Below are 25,788 nucleotides of genomic sequence, written 5' to 3' on the forward strand. Positions count from 1 at the left end.
CAATATAGGAGAAATACTTGCACAATTACCTGTCCTTTTCATATGTGCGCAGCTCCAATAAGAAATGCAGATAATTCTACAAAACAGTTAAATCATTTCTTATCCAAATAAATGAAATCATTAGAAGAAAATAGTAATTGTATTCTCTTTTTACCTTTGCAAATGGTAAACAGTCTTTATCTGCTTCCTTGTCTTTTACTTCAAAATCATAAAGTGCTTTGCACTGAGGCGGAGGTTGAGGTAAAGGTTTAATAATTTGAACAAAATTGGTAGGAAAAAAGCCATGGATGCCATTGACTTCTCCATGATACCAATTTTCATCCACCTGTCGACGTAAAATGATGATGTCTCCTTTACTGAATTTAAGATCTCCAGGTTCTTTTCCCTCGTAGTTATACAATGCTTTAGCACATGGTAACTGAGGTACACCCTAAAGAAAAAGAAAAAAATAATAGATCATTAGAATTAGATGAGCATTACTAAACAGAATTTATATTCTATTTTTGAAGAGTATGAATGAAGCTGCAAAGTATGAAATTGCAAATTAAAATTATACACATATTTTACTGCAATGATTCTACTGATTTTTCCCACACAAGTGGGAAGAGCTTCAGTTCTTGGCAGTCTCAAAATCCCTCTAAGTTTCATTACGATTTTAAACATACAAAGTTTCTAGATACAGAAAAGACAGAAAAACATAATACTTTAACCCTCATGTACTAATTCAGTAAGATTAAACATTAAAAAAACAAAGCAAGCAAACTGGAAAGTAACCTGACCACTTGAGAGACCACTGCCAGAAAAATGCTGCAAGAAAATACAACACTGGAATAAAAAATTTCCTGTAAGGCCTTTAAGGAGGTTTTCCTGCCTGACTTTCTTATTATCTTCCTCATCTTATTTACTTCATGGGCAGAGAATAATAAAGATGAGGACATAAAGGAGGTGTTTTCCAGCTTGAAAAACAAATTTCAGTTTATTAAAAATGAAAAATTTCATCCTGGAGCAACTCTTTTATTAAATTATTTATTTAAAACCACAGCTAATAAGAATTACTGGAAAAGATCTGTTGAAGGTGTGCATCCTTGGGTTTCCTGAACTCGATTCCTCCATAATATCTGAAAACTGTAGATCATTGGTGCTGCTCATGAATGCAGATCAGAAGGATTGCAATTTAACACTGTCACCCTCCCTTATATACATTGCAGGTATTATGTTTTAATTACTCAGCCTGTATCTCCAAATTTTGCAAGAGAGAGCTGTAAAACTCTACAACTCTAGTATTAGGGCTACTGCCTTCAAAACCCTCTTTTCTGCAAATTTAAATACCTGGAGGGGTGCTTACCCCCCTTAATGACACAAACAGCAATAACTTGCACTACTAATGGAGTCTTTCCAAAGCAAAGGCAGCCTTTATAGTCACATGGAGCACAGTATTTCACATCTTTGATGCAAGCCCGTATGGAAAAAGCAAAGTTTAATGAAATTCAAGGTTGCTGATATTATTTGCCACATCTACCCTATGGTATGTCTCTCCTCTCAAATCTTCCACCAGCTCAGATTGTAAATTGGAGTTGCACTTGCAATATCTCAAGAAGTCACACACAATGTAAGGAAATTCTAAGAAGGATTTATCACTTTGAGTCTGTCCATTGGGCAGAAGACAGAGTTTTGATAATATATACCACATTGAACAAAATTTTATCTTTCAATATAATCAATTTTTTTTGGTCAGCTTTAACTTTTGTCCATGCATATTAATGTCTCAAATGTATAAAAAATATCTTAAAGATTAACTTCTCTAGTAACCTTTTTTCTATGCCAAACAGTCAAAGGAGAACCATGTGTGTATATACATAGATACAGAGGAGTATAATTTACATATGAATACAGGAAAATCAAAGTTCATTCTATTGTCTCCAGGATTAATATGAAAAATATCATATTAGCAGTATCCAAGCAATTGTTCACAATTGGTGATCTCCAAACTGAAGCAAATAATATTTTTCTTCATGATCACACTTAATTGCATCAGTGCACTATGATGCCACACTCTGTACAAACCCGGATACGGAAAAAGACACCAAGTACCAAGTAGGGAATTTGTGGGCCTCAGCCAAGTGAGGGGAAAATTAATGGTCAGAACAGAATAATTAAAAAATCATATATATATATATATATATATATATGTGTGTGTGTGTGTCTGTGTGTGTATTTTTTAGTTTTATGTTCTCTGCAGAGTACACTGACAGAATGAAGGAAGCAGTCAGTGTAGATGGAGTATGAACAAGCGCAAAGAGAGAACTTTGGGGGAGAGGAAGCAAAAAGAAACAGACTTCTAAACAAGAGAGGAAACACTGCTTGCTTATCCCTTTCCATCACAATAACAAACAAGCAAACAAACACACAAACAAAAGGATTAGGAGCCAGGAATTACTTGACAGAAAGCGGGCCCGAGCAATTATGGCTACTACAGGATACAGAAATCTCTCTTGCACTGGAGGTAAAATAGTTTGACTTCTCCCAGGAATCTCACCATTGTCCTGGGAGAATGCTTTCTATGTGCCCACGCTGAGGAAGAGGTTTTAGGTCAGCTTTTTTTAATAAAATACAGTTGGAAAAAAAATCTCTTTAAAAACAAACAAAACAAGCCAGGAGTACCAGTGCAGATCATGTCAAAGCAATCAAACTCATTTGCCATCATTTAATTGTTAGAACTCCATATTGAATTTATGCAGTTTATCACAAAGGCTCCCACAAACAAATCTGCATACAAAAGTACAAACATCTGTTTATGCTTTATAGGAAGTTCTTTTCCCAGTGTAAAGGTTGAGTTTGTGCAAAGCTTGTTTCCCACATTAAATAGAAATGGTTCCAGTCCATAATTCCAAATAAAACCAAGTTCAACAAAACACACAGTTGGACTCCCAGGGATTAAAGAGAAGTAGTTAAATGACTGAGAGGAGAAGTGGATGACTTTCCCTTCTGTCCCAGAGGGAGGATGAAGCAAGAAAGAGCGGGTGCAATGGGGAGGGCTGCTTTCAGGGGTACAGGATCAAGAGCCCTTGAGCACCATCTTCACATTCCTGCTCCTCTGAGCAACCTGGAGCCGTGGCTCACAGCCGGCGCCTTCCAGGTCCTTGTGGTCAGGCAGCTCCAGCCCCCCTCTGCCCCTCTGGCTGCTCACCAGCAGAGATGGCCATGAGGACACGCCGAGCCAGAGTTTACATTTCACTCCATGCCTCTCACTTGGCTAAACATGAAAGAAAGGCTTTGGAAGAAAAACTTTGCAGCCTACCCGTAAGTTTACAGCTGCCACTTACCCTTGCAGCTCTTTGAGTAAGCAACAACAACGACAACAAAACAAAGACAAAAACCATTTTAGGAAGTTAAAATATAAAATTCAGAAGGACTCCACATGACAGGCTCTTAGAATTATTTCCTTAGTCCTTATGCAAAAATATCCGAATTTCTAGTGCTACTGATGATAGACAAAGTGTTTAAATTAATTTTTAGCAAAGGCATGGATATACACATAAATTTCAGATGCCAGATTCCTTTAAAGAAAATAATACATGATGACATCAAAACAAATGGCTTAAAAAGAATATGAAAAAATGCATATGCATTCATATACACGAGGCTCAGGTTTCTCAGTTTTCTTCTCCTAACCCAGATATTTTGTCTTAGAAACCTACAGAATGCACTATTTTGCTCTTTGGAATTATACTTTTGTTTTCAGTCACCTTATTTCGAACTTTACTTTTATTTTTCTAATGGGCAATATGCAACTGTATGTATTTTTCATCAGCTTAAGCCAAGAGAAACTTATGCCTGTGAAGAAACACGAGATCTGATTTCCTTTAAAAAAGGAGTTTTGGCGGCAGAAGCCCAAATGTAAATATGCTTACACTGGCACAAAACAGTGCTCAGTTTGTACATACTGCACTTGAAGAACCAACATTAGCTAAAGTGGCAAAGAATAGTACACCCTCTCTCAAGGAAATGAATGGAGCAGACACAAGATCAGCCGCAGCTCTGTCTCTCCAAAGCCTCCCGGACACGGTGCTGCTGGCTGTCCCTTTGCCAAGCAAGCAAGGCATTCCCTGGTCCCTGGCTGCAAGATTGGGAAGTGGCCTGAGCTTCCCCATGAGCCAGCTGAATTTACCCAGAATAATTACACTGGTTTCACCTGTCTGAGTTTCTTAGACACTGAGTGTTTTCAAGGGGCCAGGAAGTAGTGCCTTTTATAGGAGTACTGCTTATGTTGATAGTAAGACAGACAAAAACAATTTTCTGAAACTGGCTACATGCTCTATCAGCTTGTTCAGATACCTCAGCAGCAGTTTTTAGGCCTACCTTTATTTACAGAAAATCTGAAAACAGGAAGTTGATCCATGTCATGAGGGGATTTTTAACATCCATTATTTGCAACTTTCTTACAAGGAAAGACAGAAAATTGATTTTTCTTCACCTACACTTTTGTTTTCTTTCCATGCAGTTCCTAAATCAAACCGAGAATCACATTAATGACCAGAACAAGTTGAGAAAGTACCACAAAAAAATCTCAAATTACACAGCAATTGAAAGTACAGTAAGTCTAGTGATACAGAGGTACTTTTTTCAGTCAATTCTTTTTTTGTTTTTTCCAAAACCATCGGTATTGTAAGACATACTTCATTGCCTGTGAAAGGTGCTTTTACATAAGGATAACATAATGCAAATGTTTGCAGCCAAAACTTGTTTGCAAGGCAGATTTGGGTAAAGTGGGTTCTTAATATGTACATCCTCCAGTAGGTCCAGGCAAACCTGAGATTTCTTCTTCAGACACTTAGTCATTCAAACCTTTTCAAGGACAATACTGCTTCTTTTAATCTTCTGGTGTATTCTATTTCATATTATTGCTTTCTTGATTCAAATCTTTCAAATGCATCCTTCCTATTACTTTTTTTAAAGTGTATTTTTGCTTTCTTGCCTTCTTTAGCTTTACTAAGCTGTCCAGTCCTGCAAGAACATCCCCTTTCACATCTGTATTTTTTTAATGTCTCTTTCATCTCACTGGCTCAAATAAGTAGTTTCAAGTCTTAATTTATAGCCACCTGATCTGTGTAATTCAATTTTCTTTGTTTCAGCCTGCTTTGCTCCTTCTCTGCTTGCATTTAACTTTCCATGTATTTTGAGTCATAGAGCATATGAAAATACTTTACCAAAGACTTTCTTAAACTGCTTATATTAAAAGATGTGTTTTCTCAAGTTGGATTTCTTTCTAAAGGAAGGACACATATTCCCTGTGTTAAGATACAGGTACATTGCTTTGGCCTGAGAAATTAAATATTTAGTTTTGTAGGACAGAGCAACCTAGAGATGATAACATTTGAAACTAAATCTCCCTGTTTCTTTTTGAGCTCCAGAACACAAAGTGTTTCCATAATCCAAGAAGAATGTTAAAGGCTGGCTCCCTGCATTTACTTTTGTCAGCTAAGGAACAATTCAAACAAGGTCAGGTTTGTGCAAAGAAAGGGTGACTTGAGTGTTATTCATCTGTACCCAACTCTGACTTGTTAGCGTAATCAACCTTACGTACTTCTGCCATCAGAACTATCTCAGAAGCCTGCAGAGGTCATCAATACAGACAAATTTTTTTCAGATAAAGTGTCTCTGAGGTCCTGCTATCTGGATGACAAAAAAGTAAGATATTTTTATGTCAGGAGGCTGCATCAAACTGCCAGTATACTGTAATAACCATAAAAACAAACCTTTGCTAACATCTGATATAAATTACTACTGCTGTACTGAATACAGTAAACCAGGGTTTGGGGTTATAATAGTTTATTAGATTAAAGAAGTGAGCAACGTTAATGTTGGTAAGTATATTCATTTCTACTGGTTTCCTACAATACGGTTGTACTAAATATAATTTTTCTCTGCACACATAAAGCAAAAGGCCAAACATTTGACTTTGAAAAGTGCAAATTTGTAGTTGTTTTGAAATGCTGTATTCAAATATAGTTACTTGCTATACAGCTTCTAATTTTAATGAAAGTAGAAGTTTAGCATCAAGAGGAAACTAGCTAGCCAGGTTGCCCTGATCAAAGAGATCAGGGTTTGAAACCCAACTGTGCATAACTTAACCCATATAACAATCATAGTTTTGAAGAAAGATTACTTTAGGAAAAATACCAGGGTGCAAAATAAAAAAAAAATAATCAAGCCAACATATTTATTATACTTTTGCAATCAGTAAAAATTTTAGGATCTTGCTAAATGAGGAAACATTTTTACTGTTGTTTAATTAACTGAAGTTAAAAATTCTTTAATAGACTTTACTAATTTTCAAGGTTTCATCCATCTAACGCAGGTTGACACACCAATCACTCCTAGAGCCCTTTGCCTGACTCTATTCAGGACTTTACCAGCTCACTTTGCTCTTGGTAACTTGCAGAAGAATTTCACAGCACAGACTCAGAGAAACTTATATTTTATAGCAGATGGGTAGCTCCTTTATTCATGTAAGCAATTCTTATGTGCTCTTTTAAGGTAAATTCTCAATGGTCTACTTAAAGTAGCCATTTTATTAAAGCCCTTTTTGCTTCCTCTGTCTTAACAGCTTTTAGGAGAAAACATTTTGGCTTTTTTTTTCTTGTCTGATGTTCAGAAATAAGTATAAGGTTGTTTAATGTAAGTATGAGCAACTCTTTCCCACAAAGTTGTTTTGAAATTAAAAGCTGGAACACAGGAGAATGAAAGGAATTTAAAGATGTTGCCTTAAGGCCTAAGCAATCACACTAATAATACGGAAGGTTAGGAAGGGACATTTACAAAGCTTTCCAAAGGCACTTCTCCCAGTCCCTTTCTGTGTCACACCTTCATAAACACTTCTTTTTTTCAAATAAAAAGTGTGTTTTCAGAATGCTGCCTTTTTTTCTTTGACTAGTCAAAATGCAAAGTTCTTAGCTACTTCCTTTCCCAAAGTTTATTAAGTAAAGAAAATTCTGAACACTTTCCACTGAACTAAACTTCTAAGTTAATAAAATAAGTAAGCAAAAAATAGAAGAAAGTGGAAGAGAAAATAATTATATCCTGCACACAGCATGTCCCCAAATATTTTAACTGTATGCACCTGACATCTTCAAGATTGCTTCTTCCACAAGCAAACAAAATGAATTATGAGAAAACTGCTCTGCACAGGAAAGACTGAGGAGGTAACTTTCAAGATGCAGAAGAGAACGCAGGTCTGTATTGCTGTTGATTTGCATATCAAACAATTCCATTTTGAATCTTTAAAAACCTTTCGATTAATTGTTTACTACAAAAGATTTTTGCTTTGAAAAACACCAGATCCTTTTAAGAATCTAAACAAAACCTTAAATTGTGCACTGCATAGAGCTAGAATGTTTATATAAAATAGCTACTTCCAAAAGCAATGATTTGTTTGAAAGATCTGCTCTGATAAGCTGTTACACCAACACCACTCCTCAAAGTGAAAGTGCCACTATCTTCATTGGTATTCTCTTGGTATGTTCTGACTCAAGGGCATTTGATGTCTCCATCAAACTTCACTTTTCTTGTCCCAGTGCCACCATACAGCAGCACAGATCTCCTAATCTCTTTTAGCACATCAAGTTAATATCAGCACAGCAGCACAGGTTCCCTCAGCACTTAGATTCTCCTAGCAGTGTAACTTCCAATGTGTTCTCTTTTCAGGTAATATCACCCATGGCTTCTAAGACAAGAACACTGCATACTGCAAGAATAAGGAAAGAGAAATCCCTCTTGGCAAGGATACATCTACAACTCTGAGACTGGATAGTTGGACTTACTAGTCCTACTCTGAAGCGCCTCTAACTTCTGTACATCCCTGAAGAAGTCTCAGTGTGGATGTTAGAATATATCTAATGTTCCCCAGTCATATCCAATTTCTCATTATTAAAAGCCCCATGAATATCCCAAGTTAGAAAGGCAGGAACACCAACTGCTTTGAAAGTTTTGTTGTTCCAAATTCCTCTACCCCTATAAAACTGCAGAAAATTACCTCCCAGTTATTAATTTCATCTTTTTGGAGAACAGTTTGGAAAAAGAAAAATAGATGCAGCTGATTACTAATCCACTTTATTATTTTCTAGCTGTAGACACTTTGAAAAAAGTGTCTTTATAATGGTAAGACAAACTTTTTTTTGGTGGGGGGAGAAAAGTAAGTGAAGTAGAAAACCGCAGCAAGAAGAGAAGCAAACAAATTTAAAAATATCAGAATAAAGTCTATGAAGGTCAGGAGCCTGACAAAGACCTAGCAAAAGACTTTGAAATAGTATGTCTTAGTACTTTTCTGAGATAAATATATCCCTGAAGCTCAGAGTACAGAACTATTTGCCTGTACAAAATACCTAATTATAAGACAGTACTTTTGTGTTTATCAAGAAACCTCATTTTGCACAGTTATCTAGTAAATGTCTTTCACAACTACTCACTCCCATCCAAAATCTGTTGCAGGAACTGTGACAACTTTCTGGTGTGAATAGTTTCTTAAATATAACTTCCTTTTTTTGCTTATTATGTGAACATAAAATCACAAAACAAGAGAAAAGAAAACCTTCTGACCACTACCAAAATACAGACCACATCTCAGTGTTAAACACTTTCCCTAAATTCCTTCTTACATGGCTAATACATAGCCCTTCCTTTCATTCATTTTAGTTTCCACATAATCTGGAAATTACACATCTTTGGCATTCTTTTGCTGCTGCCTAAATTAATACTTATCCTTCTAATACAGTGATTTAGAATTTACTTTCACTGTCAAAAGCCATAAATGCAATTGCCTAAACAGCGAAATAATTAATTCCCAAGCAAGATGTGTGCCATTCTGAGCTCCAAGTCCAGAACAAAGAGAAATTTTCACACAAACTCAGAATGCTTTTCTTTCCTTTTGGCTTAATGGGAGGCAGCTAGAGAAGCCACAGACCTTCATATGCCCTTCCACAAACAAAGCATCAATAACTGCAACTGTTATAATTCAAATCTGCCCTACTAACTGAACAGCCATCTAACCTTATAACAGCTTCTATCAGTCACCAGAAAGGGGGAAAAAAAATCACCTAAACATCCAGAAAACATGTTTCTGTAATCTACACAGTCAGTAGGGCAGACGTACCATACATGACAGCTGTTGTGATTTCTGTATCATATGCAGTAGTTAAAGGGATACAGTCAACAGCAATCTCAAAGAAAGAAACCATCTTGCAATGCTTAGAAACGTCTCCATTTGGTTTAACAATTTTCTTTTTTTCATATATTAACACAAAATCTCACCACATTAGAAGAAATAAAAGGGAATCTACATAAAGCCACAGGGCATTGCTAACACCTAGAAAAGATTCCATGATTAATGCCATACTACCAAGCTGTGCTATGATGGAGTAGTGGGAACAAATTGAACCATGTCATCTGCCAGTCTTTGCATGGCTAATCAGGATACATTAGCTTATTTCCTTTTTTGCATTAAACAGAAGCCATAAATACTGGAAAAGTAGATGCATTTTACCGAGCACATATCAAATTCTCTCACAAACTGAACTTACAGCAGCACTTTACAAAACACATTCTGCTTGCTTATTTTACAAGATAAAAACCCCATTAATCTACTTAGTGTAGAAGACTGGAACACAGTTTCTCAACAAATCCCTGGGACACAGGAGGCCCTTGTTCCTGTTTCAGGGAGCTGATATTTTAACACAAGCTTCAGAAGTTCCAGAAGGTTTACCAACAATATAAAAATTTAAGAGTAATGCTCTGTACTCTTCTAAAGGTTTTTACACTTTGAAAACGAACATAAAGAAGCTTCCCTCAATGTGATGTGCAAATGAATATGTTTGCCTCTTGCACCAAGTAAAGGTGAGGGAATTCCAGACGAGAAGACAGACTAAAAAAAAAAAAAATCTGAGAAGAATAAATGAGAAATGAGATTGCTAAAAGCAAAATCTTACTGAGCTTTGAAGGCGAGGAGTTAGAACATGATACAGGAGGAGCAAAGCGGGCAAATGACTCTGAATAAGTGACTTGGTGAGATTATTCTTGGTGAGATCAGCATGAAGAAATGTTCCTTTAATCTCTCAAATACTTTGCTGCCAAAACTTGGGCAATGGGAAAACACAGAGCTGCAAATTAAGAGGTTGCTGCATTTTTTGATGAAAACCTATCAAGGTTGACAGGCCTGACTTTTTATCTGAGCATGCTTTGCTTTCCACTACGATCAAGTGTGAATTTGTTCCCCACCAAAACAGTACAAGCTCTAAAATTACAAAGGCACTGTTAATGGTATTTAAAATGAGAGTAACCACAGGCATCTCTTCTGTCTGAATTTGATTTTACAGTCCTGGAGATAGCATCTGACATTCCATTACCTTCTGAGAGTGTTTCTAGGTTTATTTACCATTACTTCAACTATTTTGTAAATGCTCAGGTGCTTGTTCAACCTTTTGAATGAATCCAACATCACCATCACACATCCTTCTCAGGCATTCCCTGCAAACTTTTGTTGCCAGAAACTGGAGGGACTTTGCTAAGCTTGGTTTAGGACAGGTATCATGTCCTCTTTCTCTTAAAACCCTTAAAACTCACTCTCTTGAAATTCATTTGGAATCAATTTGATTCTTTTCATATCCTGACTTCAAACAGCTTCTTGCCCATTGCATAAAAGAAAAGGTGCTAATCTTAGCTGTCACTGTAGCACACACAAATACACATTCACTGCATGCACAGAATAAATAAACTATTTGCAATTTATTCTTACTCATCTTTTAAATTTTTCTTGCTTCAAAGCAAAAGATTTTTTTTTTACTTGAAGCAGCTGGTCAGCATTTTGAAAAGGCAACTAATCCTAGCTGAAATGATGCATCTTTTTTAAGATAAAGTTCTTGTATGCTCTTTATTGTAACAAAAGAGCCAGAAGAATGCTACATTAACATTTATCTCTTGTGCAGTGACAAGCTGGAGTTTGCACTTCCTGGTTATTTCATCCAGTCTGTAGAAGTAGACAAACAGCAAATGAGCCTTCTGCTCAGTTTAGTATAGTCAAACAGGCTTGAACACATAGTGCCTACAAGAAAGGATTATGCTTCACATTTCATACTATTCAAATGGATCTCTTTTAGCATAAAAGCATTACTGTAAAAACCCAAACCAATCTGCATGTCTTGAGTTATGAGGTCTGAATTGGTACATTGCATCACCACCCTCCCATCTGCTGTCACTTTCACTGTCACTGTACAAGCCCTCCCTGAGTTGTGGTTTTTTTATTCTGCACCTTCATGCTCAGTGTTGCTTAATTCCTTCAGCATCCTTCATCCTCACTTCCACCTTCCCCAGGCTTCCTTTCTGCAGGGGAGGTCAGTGAGGAGCTCTGCATTCAGCTCCCCAAGCCCTTCTGCAAGCCTGTCCCACTGCCCCTGCTCTCCCTGTCCCTGGAGATGAATTGGCTCTGCTCTGTCAGTAGTGCAGAGAGCCATATTCCATGTGTTTATCTTAATTAACCTCTTATTCCATTAAAAGTTGCCACTGGTTTTACATGGCAGCTAGTAATGAAGCAAGACGGTGAACTCCAGCACATCCTGGCCAGGTTTTCTCCCAGGCTGCTCTAGCCCAGACTGTCCTTCACTGTACAGGATGCCTAATTCTTACAAGAACTATCAGCTCAAATGAAGCAAAATCTCTCAGTACTCTAACTCCACCATCAGAGGCAGGGAGAGCTGCATAAGCAATACACAAAGTATAACTAGATAATTCAGGGTAGACAGATAAAGATTTTCCATTTAGCTTTTCAATGCAATTGTTTCTCCAAAACATTTGTTGTGGATTTAAGCATGAGATGTGAGGAAGGGTTAGAAATGCTGGGCAACAGGAGGCTTACATTGCAAGGATAACCTGTTCACTTCTCAGTCTTTTACTGCAGAAAAAGTTACCAGAACTTGGACCCAAGGAGGTCACAGTCTGATTTGACTTACACCAGTTCTGCTCCTCTAGTCCACTTGCACTGTTACCATTTTATTAACAGCCAGTTACAATAAACAGAACAGAATGCTCTGTGACATAGAAACTAGAAACTGCCAAACTAGTTAAATGAAGGATGTTCCAGCAACTGTGTCTGCATGAATTGTGGAAGAGGAAATTTGACACTAACAGGCTGATCATTACTATGCAGTCATAACACAGATTAAACCTCTATGTTTACATATGATTCCATCAGGAAATCTTCCACCATCTTTTTTCATATTTATTAGACACTGCCTATAAATTGCAACCTTTGAGTCTTACACACACAAAGCTGCTTCTTGCAGGTAGTCCTCTACTTCAAAATATACATCCTTTCTACTTCAAGCAACAATTTATTAGCAATTCTACTCTATTTTCATATGCATTTTACTAAAAGCCTTTAACTTCTTCAAATGTTATGAGAATTTCGTAGTCACTTTGTAAACCAACATCTGAAGTATCTCCTGGACTTACACCACAATTCATGAGTCTCTGTATCTATAAAAAACAAATTTATACAAGAGTTGGGCTTTTTTACTCTCAAATATTTGAAAAAGGAAAGTAATTTTTTTCCATTTTTCTATGATACAATCACAAAGGAAACAATCCATTCTTTCATCTGGTTGAAGAAAAATTTTACTATTTTACTTTCACAGCAAAGAGGGTTTATATTTATACCATGAACTGTTTCAGATCTGCTTATAGTTTTCATTTGTGTTCATGCCATAAATTAAAACTTATGCTTCTATATAATGATTTTTATCAAATAGCTATATGAATGAAAATATTTAGTAAGTAGCATATTCTGGTACACTTTTCTCTTTTTTCATTTTGGAGAGGCCTTAACATAATGTATATGAACTACACTCCTTTTTTGATGAAATTAAAATGGAAGGTGTTCTCCAACAGTGGTCTACTCATCCAAACATTCCCTGGAATCAGAGTAGAATTCATTCAAAGTATTACCTCTGAAGAAATACAGCCTGTGGCCACCAGGTCCTCAGCATCCACTGTTTTCTTCTATGGATCCATTCCCACTACAGATTACTTGTAATATAGATCCAGCCAAACTTTTCCAAGCCTAAAGAAGTTTTTAGTCCTTTGGTTGTAAAATATGATACATGCCGTGATCTCAATGTTTTCTTTGAAATACTTAGAGCAGCTCTTACTCCAGCCAGGTTAATCTCATTAAAAGTTTATTCCATGGAAGTTAATTTCATGATATTCTTCCTCTACAAGGGCTTCCTGTCTTTGAGACTCCACAGCAAGCAAATTAATAGCCATCTACTTACATTAACAGGGATTGCACAGAATAATTATGTTCCATAAATAAATACTCAAGAACAGCTTACAAGAAGTACAACTTTCTCATTTAAATAAAAAGCATTTTAATTAAGCAAGTGCAACCATAATGCATTATTATGGGAAAGCACTGCTCTGGAGCCAAGAGTTAAGAATCAGATAGGATAATGAAAGGCTGACAGCTCTTTAATTCTCTCTCTTAACTATTCATGCTACTCAACTGGTTGAGATATATTAGGAAAGCAGAATTCAGTCATTCTGCTTCATAGTTCTTGGACTCAGACGCCACTAAGGCCTGATGGAAAGAAAACTCCTGGAGCAGGACTCTCAAAATAAAGTGAAACTCCACCTCTTTTTGTCACCATGGTAGGACAGCCTGCACCTCAAGGCCCACTGCTAATGGAGTTGGTTTTGTCCAGCTCTTGTATGAGACTGTAGCTTATTTATACAGAATCAAACAGATTAACTTCTCTTAAAAGAAACACAAATACACAGGAAAAGCTCTACAAATCACAACAACATGAACACAGCCCTCAGCTTTGTAACTGTTCCACTCAGCACGTTTATGTGAATTGGTGCTGACACAGAAATACAGACCTAAATAAGGCCCTGAATATTTATTCCTGTAGGTACAAAACCTGCATATGGTGAAACAATACTTATATTAGGTATTGGTACGTGCTGTCATTACACACTTTCAGTGATCCTGCAAGGTAAATACTCTTCAGCCACTGACTTCAGCTCAAAGTGAAACAAATAATCTTATAAGCAAAACCCCCTCCATGTTTCTCCTAACTAACCTTCCTGTCAGGTTTTCTTGAGGTTCCAGTTTTTCTCTATTCACTCAAATCTGTTCTCTTTTTAGGATGGCTGAGGCTTAGGATTTGATGTGATCCTAGACACAGTTTTGGAAAGCATCGCATAGCAATACCAATGTATATCATGACATTCTGTCCAAAATCTGCAGCCTTCAACAGAGCCGACTCACAAGTCTGCACCCAAACTGCCTCAAAGCAGGTATTTAACGTTGTTTCTAAAGAGCCCATTGAGGCTGTGATGCAGAAGATCACTTCTTCCAGAAAGGCACCAAGTGTTTAACTGAAAACATTGATAGACAAACAATTTATCCATTAGGAGATTTTCACTGGCATCCCCATGCTACAATGATTTAGATGCTTCTTAATGCACTTGTGCACTCATGGTAACTTTAGTCTGTTATTTGCTGGCAATGTTAAAAAAATTAAGAATACATAAGGTCTAGCTAGAAAAAACACCTAAAATAGTGTCTTAAGCATGTCTTCATTTTTTATTTACATTTTTGGGGAACACCAAGAAAAGTCTCTTCTGGCACATATCAAGGTACTTTCTTATAAAATTTCTCCATTTTGGTTAGACATGAATGTGATCATCCCATAGTACAAACAAAATTCTACCCTTCAGAAAAAAATTGGTGTGACAGCACCATGGTGTCAGTATTCTGCCGTGTACATGCACACACTTCTGCAAACCTCATTTATCATCCACACATCAGGCAAAATACATTGCAAATTTATTATATTGCCTAAAGGAAATAAAACACAATATCTCATTATTCAGGTGTTCAAATTTAATTTCCTTTCGGTATTTAAGTCTACATTAGCAGCTTACATTTAGTTTAAACTTCCAGATAAACAGTAAATAATTAGCTCTTCATAAAGATGGCAAGAGAGTATCTCCTGTGCTCCTTGCATCACACTGTTTTTGCAGTTTTCAAACCTTCAGCCTGGGAGTGATTAATACATCTTCCTATTTGTTTTTGCAGAGCTAAAAGAGTTTGGTACTGCTCAAGAGTTTGGTAACATAAGGTTTGACTCCTGGGTGCTCCAATTAAATCATTTAGATGTTATGAAATGTCAGACATGGCCTCTCCTCCCCCTTCCTTAAAAAAAAAAAACAAACCAAAACCAACCAACCAAACAAAAAAAGACATTTCTGGAATGTACTTACATTGTTTGGGGCAAGTAAACAAAGCACTGTATTAAATTGCCCCTGCAATTACATTGCTAAATAGTTACAAGTAAAAGCTTCTCCAGATTTGTAAAAGGTAGTACAGCTTGGTTTCCTAAATTTCTTTTACTTATATCTCTAACATTCTCCCTAAAATTACCCATACTCAAATGTTTTTTGTTAAATTCAACGTGAGTCTTTGAACACTGTACAGAGGAGTTTAGCATAAAAACATATCCAAAAGAATGGCTTTTTAGAAATCAGCATTGTCATCATTATGAATCAGGATGTATTTTAAGAGCATGTAATTGATTTTCTTTTAAAATATTAAAGACAACAATAAAAAAGCCCCACAAACTTTGGAATCTTGTTCTCAATGGCAACACTTATTGTTAACATCTGCTCTTAACATGAGCTAGAATATAAACCTTAATAATGTGGATGAAAATTCCAAGATCCAATACGACTTTACTGAAAAAACCCTGATTTGTATGAAACGTTCCATGTCTCTTGTGGAGCCAAAGGCAATTTTTAGCTTGGTTACATCTGAATAGGAATCCCTGCGGTCTTGGCCAGCTCCACTCCTCTCTCTATCAAGCTGCATTAAAACAAGCAGGAACAAAAAAAGGCAGAGTGCCACATTAGTGCCATCCTCTGCCTGGCTCTCTGTGGCTGCTGGCTGCTCACTGAGCACATGGATAATCTGACACTAGCAACAAGAGTCCCTGTTCCAGATGGCTGCTAGGGGACATAGCAGTGGTAAGGGACACTGGCAAAGCCCAAACACTATGGGGCCAGCTAACACACAGGACATGAAGAGGCATCACAGGTTACTCCAGTATTGGTACTGGCCTAAATCTTAAACTAATGAAAGTCAGCAACCTCCTTAAAAAGGAGACTGAAAGCTGAAATGCCTTTCAAGAAAGTTATGTGTACACGAATTGGAGAAATAAGGTAGGTGGTCTTCTACTCTTCCCCAGCCAAAGGAACAAAGGAACAGGATCAGGTTTTTCCTTTGCTTAGGTTCAGTGGTTTGACTGCTGCAGTTTATCACTAGCTAATATTCAACATGTTGAACAAAGACCAATCAGCCAGTAAAGGGAAAATTGCTAGAAAGCAAACATACAGGCAGGGTACCAAACTAACAATTACAGAATAACCACAGCTTCAGCAACACACAAACTGAGTTAATGGGATTCACCTGGTATTTCTAGGGAAGAAAGTTCTCTGCCTGTGCTTCCAGATCAGCCCACACAGACCAATCACTTTATTTACTGACAAAAGTCCTATCTTATATTCTCTTTGTTAAATAAAATTATCTGCCTTGATAGGGAGTTACAAATCTGGATTTCTAATGAAAAAGCACCGAGCTGAGAGTAACAGGCAGACCCAGCTGTGTAAGACAGCCATCAAAATCCAGACTGCAGCTACCCTGCAGCTCCTTGAACAATGACTGCTCCACTTCCCTACAAAGGGGAAAGCCACACATTATCCTATCCTATCCTATCCTATCCTATCCTATCCTATCCTATCCTATCCTATCCTATCCTATCCTAAATAAAGCAAGTTCTCAGTTTGTGAAACATGTTACAGGGTGACCGCTCAACATGTGCAGATCAGAAGAACTAGGAGCAACTCATTATTTAGCTGGCTCTTAGTAAGGACCAGGACTATGCACACACTCACAAGTAAAAGCTCACTTTAACAGATTTCGGTACAATTGACATAATTTTGACTTTAGCTTGGGTTTGTATTCACAAGCCTTAGCTAAAGGCTTCAAATTTGTCACTCATTCACCTGAAATAATTTACTGCTCCTTCTGAACTGTTACCTTCAATTACGTCAGTGTGGCTTCACAGTCAGTGAAGCAGGCTGGCATCCAAAAAAACCAGACAGGCTGTAATGGTTTCTGAAAAATTATGTCTTATCACACCAATGAAATTCAAGAACAAACACAGAAATACAGCATTTAAAATCTTACCTACATGAGATACCTAAAGTCTTCTACAAGAATGGACTGTTTCCTGCACTCACAATGCCCCTCTAGGGAAAGGTCTCACATAAAAACAGGAAGGCGAAGGATCCCAGTCTGGCTTCTCTTCAAAGAGGTGATAATCTATTGGTTCATCCATGAGACAAATTTCAGATTTTCCAGAAATGAAGCTGGTGTTTTGGAACAGAAAATGTCCCAAACTACTTGTTTTACATAACCATAGAGAGATTTTTCTCCCATTACATCACTCCCAAAAGGTCATTTTAATGATACTTCATTAACAAAGGTTCAACTAAAAGGCCTCCTAGAAGTTAGCTTTTTTTCTCTCTAGATGAGATTTTGATACCCAAGTTAGCCCAGTAAGTAAGAACTCAAAGCTAGTTAGCCCAGTAAGAACTCAAAACTAAGCCTTTTTTACTGTATATTATTAAATTAAATTTAAAAATTAAATTATGCTAATATATAGAATGCTAATATAGTTTCTCAGCTTTAGTCCTCAGAGATTGTATCAGTAAAATATAAAGTCAAAAGAAAAATTAGTCAGAACAAATTTTAATATATTTGGACTGTATAAAATAAAACATGACATGCATCTACTTCTATAGAGACACTTTGCCTTGGGGGCTTTTGTTGGGTTTTTATACAGTTATGCATACACCGAGCTTATAATGTAAAAAATTGGCTTGAAAATCTGAATGTAGTAACAGAGCAATGAAATTTCACCTTTTAACATTAGAAGTTGAAGAAATCTGCACTGTTCCAAGAGTTTTAGACCTCCACAAATTATTTCAAGCAACAAGATTCCTTTTGTATGGTTGTTTGCTGCTTAGTAGATAAAAAATTATATATATCTTTAACTCTGTTTAAATACTGTCACTGTGACTGCAAGGACTTTTGCTCTCCTCTTCACATCTTTGCTACAACTGGTCACTCCTGGAATAGTTAAATACTTTACAAGTTAAGAGTTTTATGCTTCTCCTGTCTTCAATTTTATCTTCTGCTCTCCATAAACTTCAGCCTGCTCACTTCCAGTCTTTGAGAAAGAACAACTTGTCCTTATACCCCATTCTGATTAAGGGTTCAAAAAATGCAGTATTATTTAAAAAAACCACAAAAACTAAACAAAGCCCTATTAAACTTCTAAAGGTGCTCATTTAGCCCTCTGCCTTTTAAAGATATGAATTAACTTACTTTTTTTTTTTAACATTTACCAAACAAATAAAGTGGTGTTTTGGATTTGGGTGTAGGGTTTTTTTTTGTTTTGTTTTTTGCATTTTTTTTTTACTATATCCAGCAATTAGTTAATTCCAGCAAAGACAATAGTTCTGCATCAATAACACTCCAAATATTTGCTGTTCCCTACTGCCTTGCATTTATTACTACTTACAAATATTGTTTATTTAAATCCCTTGGAACCTCGATTGTTTCCAGGTACACGGGTAGATCAAGCTAAGTGGAGTGGGGAAAGGCTTTGAACAATCTGAGACCAGAAGAGGCTTCCATAGCAGAACTCCATACCCAGACCAACTGAGCAGCAATCCATCTCCTCAGAGTTCAGCAATTGCTCTGACAAAGTAATAGCTTACAACTCGCTCAACTAGTCCCTTCCAGAAGCATCAAAAGCTCAATTTTGTTGTGTTTCATCCAAAGGTGAAGTGATGCCACAGAGCCACAGAAAACTGCACTATGAACAGAGAAAACTTTATGCCAAAAAGCATTTGAATATATTTTATTAAAATATTTACAATCTAAGGAATTTAATCCAGAACTTGAAGCAATGAAGGATGGAAAATGTAGTAGGAAAAATGAGAGAGTGACAATAGGAAAGGCATGCCCTAGGCAAGTTAGGAAATCCCTCCACAGAGTTAATACACTCTTTTTATATTTAAGAGAAAGTGCATTGCTAAAACACATTTGAACAAAAATTAGGATTTGAATTTAAAGAAAACTTCTCTGATTAGCTTCAGTAAGTGTTAGTGTTTTGTCTTGGTTTCAGACTGAAAAATCATGCAAAGATTTAATAATTTGCATTAACTGGACCAATAAGAACCCCAATTTCTGACAGCCAAGTAACTGGCTCAACAAGTGTCATCCCACAGATCATCTCAGTATCTTCCCCCACCCACACACATACTCCCTTTTTACCAAAGGGATAAAAAACCCAGCAGAATATTTGTAAGATATCATGCTTAACTTTATCTATTCAGGCAACAGGGGAAAACTAATAACTCAAAAAAAGCCCACTCTCTTAAAACAGAGGAAATACATATAACAGAGGGATTATATTTTATCTATTGGTGTCATACTGGGATCTGAAGAAGAAAAGCATTTTAGTTGAACAACAAAGCAACCCCTCTAGCAATACAGAAAAGCTGGTCTCATTACCTCATTACTGGAACCAACTTAAATTTAGACACAAGGTAGTTCTACTGTCTCTCCCTTTCAAATAAAATTTAGATTAAAAGCCAGTAACATTACATATCAAGTCCTCCAAGTTATTAAATTCAGAGAATGCTTGCAGAACTTCACATAATCCCCCTAGCATAACACAGTCTCTATTATGATCACTGATCATATTATATGATCACTCTTTTAACTTTCTTGAGAGGAGGCTGTATGACATTGTTTTCTTATCATTAATCAATGATCATAAATCTCCATGTCTTACTCATTTGACTAACTCAGCATACTCAATTTTCAGTTTCCCTTACTAAAGTTTTAATTAAATTAAACAAAATTAAATTATTCTTAAATATTCAAAATTGCTTCAATGAGATGACAGAGTGGTGTAACTTCCATTTTGCAGAGAGAGACAAAAAGTTAACAACCTAAAGTCCTCATTCCCTCTAGCAGAGACTTGCCTTGCTCCTTTCTGTCTAGCTTTGCTTTCTAGAATACAGAACATTCAGCTTTGTACTTCAGAGTTTCATGCAAGAGGTACCAGTGATGGCAAGCATCAACATGGTAAAACAAGCAATGGATTTTTCCATATTGGAAACTCCTGTAGACTTAGGAATGGATAACATGTTTGATTTAATATTGAAACATCTAAGAAATCTGGGGAAAAGAAAGACATCGTGCAACCACTAATTCAGATAGAACACCTGAAGTACTCAGCTAGCCAGGACACCAAATGATGCTTTATCTGTATGTAAACAGGAGGAACACTTCCTTTCCAAACACTCACAAGCAAAAACAGATGAGGAGAGCAAATCTATCAAGAATTCTTGAGACAGTATATTGATGGTATCACAAAAATTAGCATTGCCATATCAAGCTTTGCACTGTGTTGTCAAATGTGAGCTTTAAACTCAATCTTGTTTTAAAATGGAAAGAGATGAAAGTATTGGCTTTTGCAGGAAAAAAAAAAAAAACAACTGTTCCTTCCTTGCATTTCTGGTTCACAGCGCTTTTCTGGCCCTGCCTACCTGAGTGGATCAGCTAAATTACCCTTAAATACCTTGGAGAAGGAGAAAAGAAGGCTTACAAGCAATTTTAGGAATAAAACAAAAACAAATTTTTAGGACAAAGCATCATTTCTATCCCATGGGCACATATCGAATGTCCCTTGCTTTAAGACCTACAACATCTGTTCTCCTCTTAGACTTTTATTTTTAGTTAGCTAGAGATAATCTCATATAAATACATCTGGCCCCAGAGAAACCAGCTGCAATATGTAAATTTTACTGAATGGAAAACATTTGGGGTATTATTTTCTAGCTGCCCCTTCCCAGACAATCTCACTGATTCCTTCCTCAAGATGGACTGAGCTGCACTTCCTCATGTGAGTGACTGAGACTTGATTCAAACACCGTGACCGGACATACTCACATCATTGGACTCTCAATGGTAAAAACTCAGGCACAAACTAAACTTCAAAGTGGAAGCACTAAGACTTAAAGCCTTCAACTGCAGACCCTTCCTAGTTGTCAAATGGAATAATTGATACAAAAAGTGAATGTGTACACCTCTCCTTTCATCCTCCACATCCTACTTGAAAGCAAATATTATTGAAAAACTATGTTCCACAAATGTATTTTCCAGTGTTGAATAATCAACAAACTCCAGAAAACTACTGCAGTTAATATCAGAAAAAAACTCTCCAAACTTAAATGCATCATTTAAATTCATTGTGCCCAATACTTTCTCATTCTGACAGAGCATTTTGAAGCCTGACTCATAGTTTGGATTGCAGCAAGTGAGGCAGGCAAATGGAAATGGAAAAGCTAATGTCCATCAGCCTAGCTATTTTCTATATACCATTTTTGTATTAGCATTTCAAAGGATCTATGAATTAGAAATCAGCTGTCTCCAGATGTACAGTGGGACTCCAGTTACTTCAAAAAACCTCATGAATTATGTCAGGAAACCCAAGAAAAAGTAATCAGTACTTCCAAATTATTTAATACACTGTTAATGACTATGTTATTATAGCTTGCAAAATGCTTTTTAAAATCACAAGTGATGATTTTAAAATGCTCACAAACACACTTCTGGCAATGCACACAGACTCCTCTTAGGAATTGCTCATTAGATTGGTAGTCAGCATCCCTACTACAGCAGATTGTGTGCATGTTATCACACCTGTAACAACAAAAAAAAATTAATCTCTTATTCTTCTGTTTCCCAAAACCAATCAGCAATGTAAAGTTACAGTTTAGCTAGCCAGTGTTACCAGAAATCAGGCAGAACATTCTCCTTTGGGTGAATGAGTGCTAGTACCCATTCATATTTTGGCACAGGTTTGTTCATTAGCAGCTTTACATTAAAGCAGAACAGCAGCTTTCTGCAATAACGACCTACTGTGTTATTTTAACATGAAGCATGTTTTGGACACTCAAGAAAGAAAAAAAGGGAATATTAAATCATATGACAACTTTTCCTTATGATGCCTCAAAACATGTAATTGAATGCATTAGATAAACAAACATATGCAGTCAAAGTAGAACTAATTTACTTGGGAATAGCTTTCTATTTTGCAGATGCATTGAAGGCTTGGAGTCTTAGAAGGAAGCACTTTGGAGAATGCTGAAGGTTAGATTTTGTTTTGCTTTCTCTGAATATTTGTTGCAGGGAATACAGGCTCTTGAGAAAAAATATGCTTTTCTGCTGGCCCTCATTTTTCCCAGCAGACAATAGCTGCTACTGTCCAGCGTTTAAATGACCTTTGCCCTGCCCTCCTACTTTGTTTCCCTTAGGAATGTCATTCATCCTTTTGTAACACTTTGCAACTCATTATTGCCTTACTTTTTCCTGCCACTTTTGTTCTGGTCTTTAAAACACAACATATACACTGTTTCAATCTAAGGGGGAAAAAATGAAAAGGAAATCATTAGTACTTGGGAGAATGTCCAGAGACAAATATTCCCGTGGTACTTCAATGTAATCTGAGTTTTAACCCATAAATTTACTAAAAGTAGTTAGTGTAGACATAACTAATTACCACATTAAATACAAAATTTAAGGATACTTCTATTTTTCCTCATTATCTATTCTCTGTCATTGCTCCCATATCTTCATCAACATTTCATCATGCATTTGTAAGGGAAAAGAGGTTGCACCCCCACCCATCTCAAACTAGTCTTTATGTGATCTTCGTATACTCACACCTTTCCTTAGAAAACCTGAATTTGTTTAGGAGAGGCATAATCCTTATCTACACTCATAGTTTTCACAACATACTCTCACTGTTTCTATTGCTTCTTCTGATACACAGACACAGAGGAACAAAGGCAGACCTCCTGCTTTTGTGACACACCTGTGCAGCTGAATATCAGAAGAGACTGAACTTTAAATAATCACTCCTCACACATATAGAGGTACAATATGTTTCTTTGAAAATTTCTTTGAAAAAGTACCTGAAAAGAAAAATTTCAACTTAAAGGCATAAATGACTCAACTTCCCCAAGAACTATACAAGAGCATCATTTTCACAGTCAGCAATAGACTAATAACACTTTGCTTGGCCATAGTTCTTTGCCTAGGAGTAGTAAAAATACTGGTAATAAAACATAAAAGTATCCAAAGATTACAGGAAAGTGGTAGCTGCAAAAGTGCAAAATTTTGAACTACTTTAGAAGTCCTACATATTGAAATATACTTTGGCAATCAAACCTAACTTTGAGAAATACATAAAGAGGGAATACAAAGCTTATAAAAATGAGCAGCTTGAATAATTCTTCTAAAAAACAAGCATTACAAGGCAACATTTACAAAAATTTACTGTTACAAAAATGATACAGAACATTATAAACAACACATGACAAGTCAGTTAGCCCAATGAGATAGGCACAATTTAAGCCATTGCCAAAACAGAAAAGGTTTCAAGAGGATAAGGTTGAGGCAACACTAAAATGATTCAAAATTACAACTATCTACTATGAACCAGCAACCCAGCAGGAAAAAAATATCTTCTCCTTTCTTTTAATTTTCCAGATTATTTCTCGCCATGCTGGTGCTACACACTAGCAAGAAAAATGAAGTCTTTGTTTCCAGTTTTCCTTTTATTTACAGTTCTGTGCCTCTCAGAGCTCACAGCCTCACGCAATGAAAACTGCCACTGGAAACATTGCGACATCGTGTCAAATCACACAGTTACTTCCACATCACATCCAACTGTGGAAAACCAGAGCTCTCTCCTATAAAAGAATAGCTGATATGTTACATATGGTATTTCATTTTTTATATTTTTTCTTTACTGTTTTTTTCAATCCTACTTAATAACCCAGCTGCCAGTCACCATGCCAGTAACCAGTTTCACACAGTAGGCAGTTCCTGTCTAACATCAGGATTTAAAATGGACCCTCCTGCAATCCATCCCTCAATTCAGAACATCTCAACTTCTGCAAACAAATAAGTGCAAAGATCAGCCCAAATCATTTACCACTTTGCCAACTGGCTCCTCATTCCTTGGCAGTTTGGCAGAGATGCTCTTGTCTGCCTTCCAGCTGCCTGCTGGGATGAGCAATATTTACCGTCTTACTCTTCAATCAGAAGCAACAAATAACAGCATGAGTTAAAAGGGGACCAATTCCATTCCTGCAGAAGTATTTGAACTACTGTCTTCAGGGAAAAAATTCAAATAGCCTCCCACGTACTCACCAAAACTCCGCGTTAAGAGCAGCTTTAATCTTTTAGATGCAACAGTGAAAATCTCCAGCCACTTCAGAGGAGAAGCAGTCAACAGTCTAACAGTGAGTGAGTGTCTTCTCCAGAGCCCAGCTGCTGGCAGCACACAAACCTGCTCTGCCATGAGTTTTCTTACTGGAAAACTGTTCAGCATTTCAATGCTGGAACATAATAATGTGAGTCACCCTATTTAAAGCATGGTTTCAGATTTCAGATTTCAGATTAAAAGGGGAAAAAAATCATTTTACATTTTACAATTACAGTCCTAAATTTTACGTTCATATGTGATCATTTAGCATTAGATATGACAGCCCTTATGCTTAAAAAAAAATTATAAATTCATCTCTGCACAAATCAGCCTGTGAGGTAAGTTACACACCATTTATCAGACCAGCAATTCCAATCATATTTAGTGTAATTTAAGCACCACTCAATTTTTCAACTGCATTAGCTATAGACAATTTATACAGTTTTATCATTAAAATGTACCATCTATTCTAACTGTATATAATGAAAGGTTTCTGGCTAACACCAGATGACAAATGTAAACTAAAACCACAACAATATCTAATTAATAAGAACTGGAAAACAATAAAATCAACTTCAGTTTGCCTTACTCTTTTACTAAAATAGGCACTTTCTAAAAAGTAAAACACTGGAGAGAAGTGAAGATTAAATTTACTGTGTCACAAGATTTTACTTATATATAGTATACTTATAATAGCTAACAAATTAAAACTTGAAAAAATAATTGAAAAAGTCAATGTATTTTAGACCTTCTCACTACATGTCCCCAAAAGGTACAAAACAGCTCTGCTTTTAAAGATCAAGATGGTAACATCATACATACATGATAGATCATACACTTTTCCCATATTTCAATAAAAATAAGAATAAATTTTACAAAAAAACCCTCTAAATATTTACATTTCTTATTTTAAAAGTGATATTTACCTTAAAAAATGTCGTCAAATGTAGCAGCCATTGAAAAAGTTGTGCATTTTGATTATTATGGGGCTTTATTTCAAGTAGCAAATCCACTTAAAAAAATATCCTCAGTTTTGGACAAAAATACTGGATGCCACAGTTCATGGTTTACATTTGCTGTATCAAAATTTGCCTAAAGCACCAAAACATGTTATACTATTCCTATTTTAGATAATTGTAGCAACTCTTAAAAGCATGAGATGCTAACAGATTTCAAACAAGGAGCGCAAAACCTCTGAATTTTAACAGTTGGGACTATTAGTAGCACCAAAACATAATGCTACTTCTCTGATCACTTAAACAAAATTTGACAGGATGTTTAACATCACACTCTAAAATGATGCATACACACTGAATTTTAGCAAGCA

The 25,788-nt window shown here is 36.4% G+C and overlaps 1 protein-coding gene across 2 annotated transcripts in view; it reads right to left on the bottom strand.

The window, feature by feature from the left end:
* SH3RF1 (SH3 domain containing ring finger 1) overlaps positions 1–25,788 on the bottom strand; it is an 82,801-nt gene that overhangs the window by 32,458 nt on the left and 24,555 nt on the right. For both annotated transcript variants that reach the window (XM_066548260.1, XM_066548261.1), the window contains exon 3: positions 155–430. In XM_066548260.1, coding sequence (XP_066404357.1) covers positions 155–430 — 276 coding nt within the window. The remainder of the gene's footprint in view (positions 1–154; positions 431–25,788) is intronic.

Source organism: Molothrus aeneus, chromosome 4, assembly GCF_037042795.1.
Source record: "Molothrus aeneus isolate 106 chromosome 4, BPBGC_Maene_1.0, whole genome shotgun sequence".
NCBI lineage: Eukaryota > Metazoa > Chordata > Aves > Passeriformes > Icteridae > Molothrus > Molothrus aeneus.